Source organism: Mytilus trossulus, unplaced genomic scaffold, assembly GCF_036588685.1.
Source record: "Mytilus trossulus isolate FHL-02 unplaced genomic scaffold, PNRI_Mtr1.1.1.hap1 h1tg000128l__unscaffolded, whole genome shotgun sequence".
Lineage (NCBI taxonomy): Eukaryota > Metazoa > Mollusca > Bivalvia > Mytilida > Mytilidae > Mytilus > Mytilus trossulus.
The window spans coordinates 1,241,165-1,253,226 of record NW_026963301.1 but is presented as its reverse complement, the minus strand read 5'-3'; the positions used below and the strand labels follow the sequence as shown (position 1 = coordinate 1,253,226).

At 31.6% G+C, this 12,062-nt stretch overlaps 1 protein-coding gene across 2 annotated transcripts; it reads right to left on the bottom strand.

The window, feature by feature from the left end:
* Positions 1 to 1,407: 1,407 nt before the first annotated feature.
* Positions 1,408 to 7,980, bottom strand: LOC134700231 (delta-like protein A). Of its 2 annotated transcripts, none has more exons than XR_010103814.1 (5): positions 7,937 to 7,980; positions 7,500 to 7,613; positions 6,922 to 6,955; positions 3,573 to 3,664; positions 1,408 to 2,578 (listed from the first exon to the last, which is right to left on the bottom strand). XR_010103814.1 is itself a non-coding variant. In XM_063561591.1 (5 exons), exons 1-5 carry the CDS (start codon positions 7,863 to 7,865, stop codon positions 2,559 to 2,561), a joined length of 348 nt encoding a protein of 115 aa, XP_063417661.1. In that variant the 5' UTR covers positions 7,866 to 7,928; the 3' UTR covers positions 1,408 to 2,558. The 2 variants fall into 2 exon arrangements, 1 of the variants encoding a protein (XP_063417661.1); XM_063561591.1 differs by lacking the exon at positions 7,937 to 7,980 and adding an exon at positions 7,778 to 7,928.
* Between the last annotated feature and the right edge of the window lie 4,082 nt (positions 7,981 to 12,062).

Here is a 12,062-nt window from a genome sequence, read left to right as displayed (position 1 = left end):
ATAAGAAAGTAAAGGGGTAGGGATTTTTAGGGCTTTCTTCAGTATAAATGATTATAAGGCACTTTAAAAGTTCGAAGTGTTTGTAAATTGAAACTTTAAAATGTTGCTAAATAAGTTTTGAAACTCCCTAAAAATCATCAGCATGCAAGCCAATGATATCATTCCAAAATTGAGAAATACATTTATGAGAAGTTTATAGGCAGCTTAGTCAGCTCTTTTTAAATCAGACATTAGATTATGCAAATGATATTGATAATTCTTAAAATCTCATAATTTTGTGAAATTTAAATCTCAATCAGGCATACTTTGCATATCAACTTGGCCAATGACATGACTTAATTCTTTTTACAAAATAGGTTTTAGTACGACTTCTTTTGTCAGACATTTGCGATGAAGCGGACATTCTTCACAAACAAATTTATACAAATTGATAGCGTTAAAAATCACATTTTCATGTTTTTGTGTTCCTCTTTTTATGAGTTTTTCAAGACCTCCAAACTGTACCTTATGCAACACAATTTTAGCATCGTTTCTAACTGTATAAGAATGATATTTTTGTGGAATGAATAAGTCAGTTAATTGTTGCAAAAGTCACACAAGCAAGACATAGCGAACCATCATTAATTCCGTCGCCAGCGGCATCCACAAATATTCACTCAGTGGTTAAAAGTCTTTTTTAAATTTTGATCATTTTCTTGAATTATCCTGAATTTTAAATAAACATGAACAGAAGCTTGTTTATAATCAAAAGATAAATTTCAAGAATTTTATTTTGTAAAAAACAAAATCAAGATTTCTTTGTATTTTACTTATAAAAGAACTAAGTTTTAATGCCAGTTAATATTACATTCAAACTGTGGTTAAATGTTTACAAACTTTGATAACTTTCTCAAAGTATCCTAGTTTTCTACCAAACTGGGACAGAAGCTTGCTTATGATTATAAGATAATATCTAGAAGTAATGTAAAGTTTGTAAAAACATATACTTTTTTCGAAATTTATTTATAAACGGACTACATATAGTTTGTTTATTATTCAAATTACATATCAAACATACACTCTGAAGTTAAAGTTTCTAAAACATTTTATAAATTGTATACCAAATTTTGACAGGAGCTTCTTACAGAACTAAACATAGCATATAGAGGACATTTTTTTCCTTATTTTTGTTGGGCCTGCCACTCACAGCAATAGTAGGCGAGACACTCGGTTGTGCGAAAACCTTACAATTTTATATCTGTATACATCGGTAAACCATCTGCAGCTAGGGGTTGAGTTGAAGGTCAAATGAATATATATTCATTTAGGTCCAATTTATAGCTTGAAAGTGTTCAACTCATCAACCATGTTTCTATGAAATATAATTTCGCTAAATCATTTTAATTAATGATTAAACAACAACAAAAATCCTACATAATTTTAATCTCGTAGCTAATGAACCTATAGCAAAAAGGTATATTTAAGGCTGATCCCTTTTTTAATAATACTCACTGATATTCTAGTAAGTATTACCATACGTTTTGATCAGAGGACCATATTACAACATAGTTTTTCAGTTAATAAATAGGTGTAAAAATCAGTAATTACTGGGCCGTTTTATGAATTACTTCTTTTTCCTAAGTGCATCGGGAATCACTTGTAATTCCTAAATTTTAGTAATTACATGTGAGTCCTTATTTCACCTATTTACTGTTACATATACATGTATGCTTTCCAAGGGGAAACCAGAAACTATCAGTTGCACTTAGTTGTTTATTGGATATAATGGTCAATAATCGTAATGAAAAAGGCAAACATGATTTCATTTGCATCGCAACTTTGCGATAAGCCATCACTATCAATGGGATTATACTTCCATAAAAATTTGACAGTGTTAGCTAAAGGTTATCAGTTATTACTTGACCAGCCATCTAATATTTGCAATTGAACTTGAACATGTGCATTCAGTTGATTTGTATTTGAAGTGGTCTTTATTGAGGTTCTAAAACTCGTGAGTGTAGGTAAAAAAAGAATTTCGTAAAAGGTGTCGTACACGTAGTTGAGATGTCTTATAACAAGTATAAAGAGTGGTATGTAGGATTGTTCTGCTTTATGATAACGGCAATTGTCTCAATTTGTGGCATATAGAAATAAAAATAAATTGTTGGCAAAAAGTGAGTTTTGATTTTTTCCGATTTTTTATTCTAAGATTACTTCCGAATATCGAATTCGATAGATGAAGGTTTACAAAATAATAAACATTTGTGTCACGAATTTAGTTTGAAAAGTGGTAGTGGCTATTGTGCCGTGTTGATTTGGTGAGTTATGCAACGACTTTTAAAACAAAGAAGTAATATATATATATTGATATTTTGTAAAGAGGAAGAAATTTATTATGGCAATGACCAAAGATACGTAAACCATGTTTGATTTAAAATATTTGTATTAAATTAGAAATGGGTTACTAAAACATTAAGGAGTTTATATAGCTATCATTAATTCATTCATAGTTAGGACGGAATCTGTTTTCTTTGATTTGATGACTGTTTATATTTGATATTCACGGAATTGAGATATCATCACATTGGCACGCTTTTAGCTGAAAATAAAGCAGATGAAATTAGTTAGAAAATTCATATTTGTTTTCCAGTTCGCAGTGTTTACATAAATCAAGAAGGTATAAAATTGGAATAAAACACAATTTAGACAGCACCAGCAGAACAAAACCTATAGAACCTATAGAAATAAACGTACAATGAATGGACTAGTCAATTGCAATCAACAATTTTCTTTAAACTCTGGTAAAAAGTGGAAATCGTACCACAACTTATTTCTATATACAATTCTAATCCCCGATACGGTTATTATTTTTGAATATTGTACTGTCCTTTTTATGACTTCAGTTATTTTTTTTAATTTTTTTTTTCTTGAAGTGTCCGTTTAATGTCTTCATTTGAATAGTCTTGTACGTTGATTTAAATAGCTTTTGTTGGATTGACCTTGTTATTCCTGGAGGATTTGTTTATTGCCCGTGCTATGTTGATCGGTCTTGTACTGTTGGTTCATTGACTTTAATTAGCTTTTTTTCTTGTATCATTCTTACAATGTGCAATGCCTGTGTAATGCATGTAAGCTTAAATTTATAGTGTTAACTAGTGTCAAAAAAACTGTAAACACTTCATAAGTGAATCTAAAACTTGTCAAAGGTGTTTCATTTGTCTAGAAAAGATTAACTGTATACATTTGTATTTATTAATACTTTAATTTTGGATGTAACGCTTCTTCTGATTGACTGACGTTATTTTGTTATGAGCCCATAGACATAATTTAGTCATGTGACCGTGACGTCATCAACGTTTTTTAATGGTTTTCTACGGTTAAAATGGAATTTAGAATTAAATTATAAGAAACGACTGTAATATTTTTTCTCTCTTTTTGAAATAACATAAAAAAATGTGGTGCACACTGTTTAATAACCCGCTACGCGCGTTATTCGTTGTGTAGCAAATTTTCTATGTTATTTCTTCGTAGACAGAAAAACTACTACAGTCATTCCTTAAATAATCAATTAGATTTTAACAATGTGTACCTACATTTTTTACAACAACATTTCCAAATAACTATAGCAATGACAACTATAAGTACTAATAGCACCACACATCCAACTACGATTCCTGCTATTTCTCTGAAAGTAAAAAAAGTTAAGAATACTTGTTCATGCTCGTAAAACTATTCTCGGAATACTTGTTCATACTTGTGGAACTATACAAGAACTACACGTTTAGACCTGTAAACCAATACAAGGATAAAATGTTCATACTTGTAAAGAATACTTGGAATACTTGTTCATACTTGTACAAGTATACTAGGAATACTTGTCCATACTTGTGGAACTATACAAGAACTACACGTTTAGACCTGTAAAACTATACAAGGAATACATGTTCATACTTGTAAAGAATACCTGGAATACTTGTTCATACTTGTACAAGTATACCAGGAATACTTGTCCATACTTGTGGAACTATACAAGAAATACATGTTTATACCTGTAAAACTATACAAGGAATACATGTTCATACTTGTGAAGTATACGAGGAATACTTGTTCATATTTGTACAAGGATACTAGGAATACTTGTTCATACTTTTACAGCTATACAAGAAATACATGTTCAAGATTACTGTGGAAATTATGAAGAAGGCTATAATATATGATGATATTGAACAAAGAAAACACGGACTGTTTGAAGATCAGTAAAAAGAAAGATACACTTTGCTTATATTGTACAGTATACAAGGAAATCTTTTATGGTTGTTGCCATTTATCTTTTTCTTGCATGAATTTACATTTCTTAAATCACACTGCACAAAAAGTGATACGAAAATCGGAATTAATCTGATTGGCTTATTCAGCATCATTTAAAAATAAAATTACAAAAAAACTGAACTCAGGGGAAAATCAAATCAGAATGTCCCCAAACACATGGCAAAATCAAATGACAAAACACATAAAAAACGAATGGCCACATCTGTCATATTCCTCACTTGGTACAAGCATTTTCAAATGTAAAAAAATGATGGATTAAACATGGTTTTACGCTAAACCTCTCACTTTGCACGATAGTGTCACGAAATTCCGTTATATTTACAATGATGCGTAAACTAAACAGACATAATCAATAAAATAGTCAAATATGGGTACAACAGTTATCATCGTGTTTCAATTTTAAAAGAAACAATTTCGCGTGTCTGACGTTAGAAAATGTATACGTCACATATTTTTGTCGTTCAATGTTTATACAGACAACTCTAAAATTTCACACGGGCAACGTTAGCATACAGGGTTAAACAATTAAAAATATGCAAGAATTAGGTTCAGAAATAGACCGGGATTTAAAATAGTCCAAAAGTTCTATAGAATTTATAAAAGTCCATATATGGTTTATTCAACTACGTAATAATTTTTTTTAACTTTTGTGGTTCCACGTATTTTCTAATTTATAATAGAAATACAATGTATATCATAATGACATATAATAGAACAATAACATACTAAGAGGATATTTTTAAGTAATGTGTCACGTTATAAGAACCAACAAAACAATAAAAGTCGCATATACAAAACACACCAGCACAGCAGCAGTAAACTGTAAGCTGTATAACCAGTCAAGGTCGTTAAAACACATATTTGTTTCTTGTACAAACAACTAACACTTCACACCTGAAAACCTTCTTTTTGTGAAAATGTATTGTATTCTGAAGCGTGCGAAAACTCTTTAAATGGGTTAATTACAAGTTTGACACTGGAAAAAAGTAAAAACACAACAATACTGAACTCAGAGGAAAATTCAAAAAAGAGTCCCAAATGAAATTGCAAAATCAATAGTTCAAATACATCAAACGAATGGACAACAACTGTCATATTCCTGACTTTGTACAGGCATTTCTTATGTAGAAAATGTGGATTGAACCGGGGATTATAGCTAGCTAAACCTCTCACTTGAATGACAGTCGCATCAAATTCCATTACATAGTCAACGATGTGTGAACAGTATAAACAGACACAATAAGTAAAAATGTCAAAAAATGACATTTGACCTCATACTGATTGTGCTAAGGATTTGTGGATTTTTTTAATTCAACACAATGAGAGTTATGAAAACTATTATTGTATTTCGTGGTGTACGATATTTCCGGTGTGTGACAGTTCGATATACATCCCTTTACAAGCTTTGTTTTAAATATTTCATTGTACGGAGTCATTATAAAAAACACATGCAAAACTATGTTATTAATTCTATTGACACGATTCTATCAAAGGATCCCCGTAGATTGTTAAAATTGAAGGAACTCTTCCTGTTTTCCATTGCATATTTTTGAAAATAGTTGTTACCATATAGTCGAATAGAATGACATATTTAAATGTTTTAAAAAATGACATCATTTTTCCGAAGATTCCTTCATCGACATTTGCACTTTTTTCAACCTAACTATGACTGCCATGCATTATTTTGGTTCTAAACGGTCATTGAAAATCTGAAGCTAGAAATATTATGTCGTGAGTGTGGCTGTTCTATTTTACCCACTCAGCTAGATAAATGTAAAAATATCTATTAGTTATATAGCTTGCATGAATCGGTTCTTAAATTAACGCTAAAAACAAGAATAATTTTTTTAACAGTCAAACTTAACATTTGCCATTTTTAGACATTTGATAACAAAGTTGTCGTCATATTGACTTGATGAAATCAGTAAATGTACAAATATTACAAAATAATAACAGCGTTTTCATTCATATGACGGCATGTTTTGAAATGACGTGAATGCGCTACATGTAAAACGTTTATGAAATTTCGCGGGATTTTAAATGATTTTGATTTTTAACATGTACCTAATCTCTAAAGTAATAATTCTTTTAGTTATTCCTCAGAATAAGAAAAAAAAAGGTTCTGTAGGTTTATTTCAGTTCTAATTTTTATCACAGCGAAATCGACGTACATGTAGTCATAGCATATAGTTTACGATACATTTGGATTCACATGGAAGACAGATTTAAGCAGCCATTATTATATGCATTTTGGTATGTGTGCTGTCATCTGCTCTATGGGTTGTTGTCTCTTTGACACATTCCCCATTTCCATTCTCAATTCTGTTAGTATACATATACCGGAAAATTTTCTACGATGCTGTTTCCAAAACGAAAGGAGCACGTCATATTTGAATAACGATAGTATTATATTAGTACAGGTATAAACTTATCAACAAGTTGTCTCTGTCAATTTTGGATTTGGAATCGACGGTCAACAATATATGTTGTACTGGCTCCGTTTACGTGTAGATAATGTAAATGTATTTGAGATCTCAATGGAAACACTTTTCGTTTTCAAATAATACTTTTAAATATGTGAGAGAAGGAAAAAAAATCAAATGTTTAACGTACCCGTCGGACAAGCTGTCATCAATTATCTCCTGATCTAAAATTGAAGATACCTTTTTTCTAGTTTTTTTTTTATAAAAACGTAGATGTATAATCAATTACGTTAATATATCAAAACAAATGATCGATAAAATATGACCAACACAAATTGTTAAAAAGAGTAAATGTTATTATACATGTTATATGAATACGTTTTTGTACTCGTAAATTTCAGACTATAAATGGTTATGACCTTAATACAAATTACAGTAGTTGTTATATTCAGGTAAATAAAATTAACGGTACTAATTTTCTTGCACCAGATGCGCATTTCGACAATACATGTCTCTTCAGTGATGCTCGTGGCCAAAATATTTGAAATCCAAAGCTTATATAAAAAATGAAGAGCTATAATCCAAAAGGTCCAAAAAGTATAGCCAAATCCGTGAAAGAAATCAGAGCTTTGCACGAGAGAGATACATTCCTTAATTTAAGTAAGTGGTAAAATGTATTTTTTTTTATCTTCGTATGTATTGTCACTCAGTATATCGTAATCTTTTTTCTTTACAATAAAGTAGATGATTTATTAATAAATTGCTTACCACATAATGCTCCTGAGTAATTTGGAGAACACGTGCAAGTAAATGTGGATTTGCCTGTAGGCGGCTGGTAATTGCAAGTGCCGCCGTTTGAACAAGGGTTTGTATCACATGGAGCTGAAATGCAAACATTTATACAATTAAAGTAACTAATATGCAAAGAGAGAGAGAGAGAGATAGAGAGAGAGAGAGAGACAAAATGAATAAATTTAATTAATACGTACATGATTTAGCAAATTATTTTAAATAACGTTCAGCCTATAACGATACTGTTTTCTTACATGATGGAGCTTTCGGTTCAGAACATACAAATGATACAAATGACAGCAAAATTGAAGCGATAAAACCCATCCAGAATGTCTTATACATTTTCAACTCTGTAGCAACTGTCAATAATATGAAAATGATTCGATAGTCCTAATCTAAATTGAACAGCGTACATTTAAAGAGTGCTTCCGATGTCCGAGGTACATATCTTGTCGCTTGACTTATATGAGATTGAAAAGTTTTAAAGAAGCGTGACATTCAATACTGTTAGTGACGCCCTTTTCTGCATGGTTTGTTATTTTGATATTTATGTGCATTTAAAATTCGATAGGAAATATGTAAAAATCTTACGTTATTACTGTATTTATTTTGATGAGGTAAATGTGTGTGTTTTTTTATATACAAACAAGTAATCAACATGCATACAATTCTCGATAAATTTGCTTAAAACTCGTTATTCATAGTGGCTACTATTTGACACTCAATAGTCGTCGTGTTTCATGCTAATTCGTGGAAAACGACATGGTTTGTCCGGGCATAAAACCCTCTATCAATTAAACGGTCCACTTTATGGTTTAGAATTATAATCATGAATTAGAGTCTTTTTTGTAATTATTTATTTTTCTTTAGTTTGTCACTTTTTAACTTTTAATATATTTATGTTGTTGAATTGTTTACCATATTTTTTTGTTAAGTAATCATATACTGAAAAATTGCACTTAAATGAATCGCAGTAGTTCTACGACTGGTTTTTTGTATTTTTGTCCACTTGTATTTCTGTCCATCTGATGAGTTAAGCCTTTTTCAACTGATTTTTATAGTTCGTTCTTATGTTGTACTGTTATACCACTGTCCCAGGTTAGGGGGAGTTTTTTTTTTAACCCCGCCACATTATTTATGTATGTGCCTGTCCCAAATCAGAAGCCTTTATATTCAGTGGTTGTCGTTTGTTTATGAGTTACATATTTGTTTTTCGTTCATTTTTTTACATACATAAGGCCGTTAGTTTTCTCGTTTGAATTGTTTTACATTGTCTTATCGGGGCCTTTTATATCTGACTATGCGGTATTGGGTTTGCTCATTGTTGAAGGCCGTACGGTGACATATAATTGTTAATGTCTGTGTCATTTTGGTCGTTTGTGGATAGTTGTCTCATTGGCAATCATACCACATCTTCTTTTTTATATTCATTCTTTGCTAAAAAAAAATCGTACATTTACTCAAGTTTGCTTTTCAAATTTTGAATTTATTTCAATTTTCAAAAACAGGCTTCCTTAATGAAATAAACCTAATAGATATTGAAGAACTGATATTATATGATACATGGACTGCACGTCGGCTAGTGTTATTGACTGTGACAGAGATAATGACCTCGCCTTTGGCTCATTCACTATCACTATCTTAGTCAATACCACTGTCCTGTGGGCAGTCGATATATCACGATTATGACCAGTTTTTCAAAACTATTATGTTAATATTTCATATCGGTTAAGAATAAGCCTATCTTATTGGATAAAAAGGGATCGCATACTATGCATTATTCTTCAGTTATAAATTCCGTAGGTCATTAACAGAATCAAACAGACCAGAAAACAGGTCGTCAACGTACGTTAACGTGGTAATGACCAGTTGGGTGTGATTTCCGTCTGTAATTGACCATTGACGCGTGGTTGCTCTGTCAATGACCGAAGGGGGTGTTGTATCTCTATTCAGAAAAATATCCTCTAAATAAAACATTTTCCTGTTTTCAATGTTATATTTAAGTTGTTGAATTTTACCATTGATTTTTGTAAATTATAAAATTATAGACAACTTGATTATAAATCAATGCACTAGAATGATAGCAATATTACTGCGACTCTTTGCCATAGAAATCGTACAACAACTCTAGTTTGCTTTTGACATTTTGAATTTATGATAATTTTCAAAAACAGGTTCCTAAATGAAATAAACCTAACAGTAATTAAAGAACTGTTCATTATTGTGGGACATGGGTTGCCTGTAAGCCATTGGTATTGTCAGTGACAGCGACAGTCTCCATCACCACTATACCACTGTCCTGTGGGCAGTCCATATATCACGATTATGATTAGTTTTTTAAGAACTATTTTTTTTACTATGTTGAACACATCTATCCCATCGAACTAGAGATAAAGGAAACAACATATACAGTTAAGCCGGCCTCATAACTTGACTAGAAATGAGTAAGTTCGGTAAAAGCCATATTTGGCCCAAATTATAAAGTTCATGTTTACAAGACAATAACTGTTTTAAGTTGCCTGAAAGACGTGTGAGAAAGTTAAACAGGGCTGTGTTTGTCAAAGTTTGATTCTGACACGTTGATTTTTGCATCCCAAAATGGTCAAGATAAGGGATTTTGGTGAAATTTAACAAAATCAGCTGGATTTCAACCAAATAAAGGACCAGAAAACATAGAGCGAAGGCGTCGACAAGCTTAATATTCAGATCAAACAGTTAAATGTCTTCAGAAACATTATTTTAAAAGATCTTTGTTGTCGACGTATGCGCTTTATGTTTCCTGTCAAATAATCTTTGGAAATTTAACCATTTTCATTGATTTTTTTCGTGAAAAATCAATAGGAGTACAACTTGTGACGTCATAATGAAACGCAGCAACGTAAAATTTTTAACAAAATGGCTTATACCCTATCCAGTCAATGTATTAGCTATTATTTATCGTGATATTGGTCCATTATTCCCAAATTTGAAATTTACGCTAAAATAGGGGAACATACTCCTTTACAATGAAGGTCGGTTGAAAACAAATCTTTACAACAAAAGAGATGATTTCAGCTTTCCAAATTTGAACTTTCGATTTGTAAGTAGCAACATTCAAGCAGCTGCTGCATACGGGGTATATATATCACAATTGATACGATAGTCCCGTGCTTTCATTTTGTAAATGGATTTTCGTGATAGATGGTTGCTTCTCACAAGCAAGTTATTAAACAAGGAGTTCCAAATGGTAAATGTGAAATCATCCCATCCATCACGAATTGGTTGACCGTTATGGAGTAGTCGTTTCACAAATGATATCGGATATGTTCCTTACGTCGTAATTACAATTCCCTACCCTTTCATGAATGTGACCTACCACCATAGCGTTGTTAGTTTATTTTCGAATTATGAGTTTGACTATCCCTTTGGTATCTTTCGTCCCTCTTTTAGAAGCTTTGGAATTAACAATCAATGCAAAATTAAAATCTGACTCAAGCTGACACAAAACTTATTGATTGACATGCTCCGTTGTTTCTAGATTGACTGCTGACTATCGATGCTTATCATTTTGTAATTGGTTTGACAAAAACAATGTTTTGATTCGAGCATCACCAAAGAATCTCATGTAGACGAAACGCGTGTCTGACGCACCAATTGTAACCATGATTTTTTCTTCAAATTATGGTTTTATTTTACCTCTTTGTATATGGTCTCTCTTTCTATATATCTCCCTCTCATTCTTTTATAAATTACTCACTACACAACATGGATATATGATAGGGTTTTACAACCGGATCAGCACCATACTTCTGATCTTATTTATCAGCATTCTTGACTTAAAGAAAAGTTCCTTTTTCACGAATTTAACCTATCGAATTATACTATTTATCTGGTTAACATAATGACATAAGCAACACAATCGGTGCAGCCAGTTGAACATGATCCGCTCTCTCTTCTGGAGCACCTTTTATCGTCCCAAGTTTTTGATATGGTTTGTCTGGTTTAGTCTGTATTTTTTATTGTTGCTTTAAAGGACTTTTTCTTTTGCAGTCATGGCGGTGTCAGTTTCAAAATCCTTCAGGTATCTTCCGCCCCCTTTTTAAAATCATAATCCTGGTACTTTTGAGAAGTATTTAAATCCTTATATAAAGACCAAGTACAGTGGATTCATTTATGTTCGTGGGTATCAATTTTCGTGTATTGAGGAAAACGTACATGTTCGTGAATATTTAGTTTGTGGTTTTGCTGAAGTATGTATACAAGCCTATAGAAAATTTTGTATTCGTTGATCATTTTGTTTCGTGGTTCGACTGTTGCCACGAAATCCACGAAATCTTGTATCCAACGAAAAATAATGAATCCACAGTATTCAAAATTATCAACCATATTGCAGCTTCAGTCAACTTGCGACTTCTATCAATGTTCTTAATTTGTCCGTTTATGTTTGATGTAATATCATATGTTTATTTAATTACAGTTCATGTCTCTTGTATTGAAGTTACATAACACTTCATGAGAGTTTTGGTGATATAACTTGTTTCACTATTAATAATATTGCGT

Coding starts and splice junctions, on each gene's coding strand:
- LOC134700231 (XM_063561591.1), bottom strand. CDS start 7,865: ATGTATAAGACATTCTGGATGGGTTTTATCGCTTCAATTTTGCTGTCA. Junction 6,956..7,499: donor TTACTCAGGAGCATTATGTG/GTAAGCAATTTA, acceptor CTTCAATTTTAG/ATCAGGAGATAATTGATGAC. Junction 2,579..3,572: donor GAAATGTTGTTGTAAAAAAT/GTAGGTACACAT, acceptor CTTTATTTTCAG/CTAAAAGCGTGCCAATGTGA.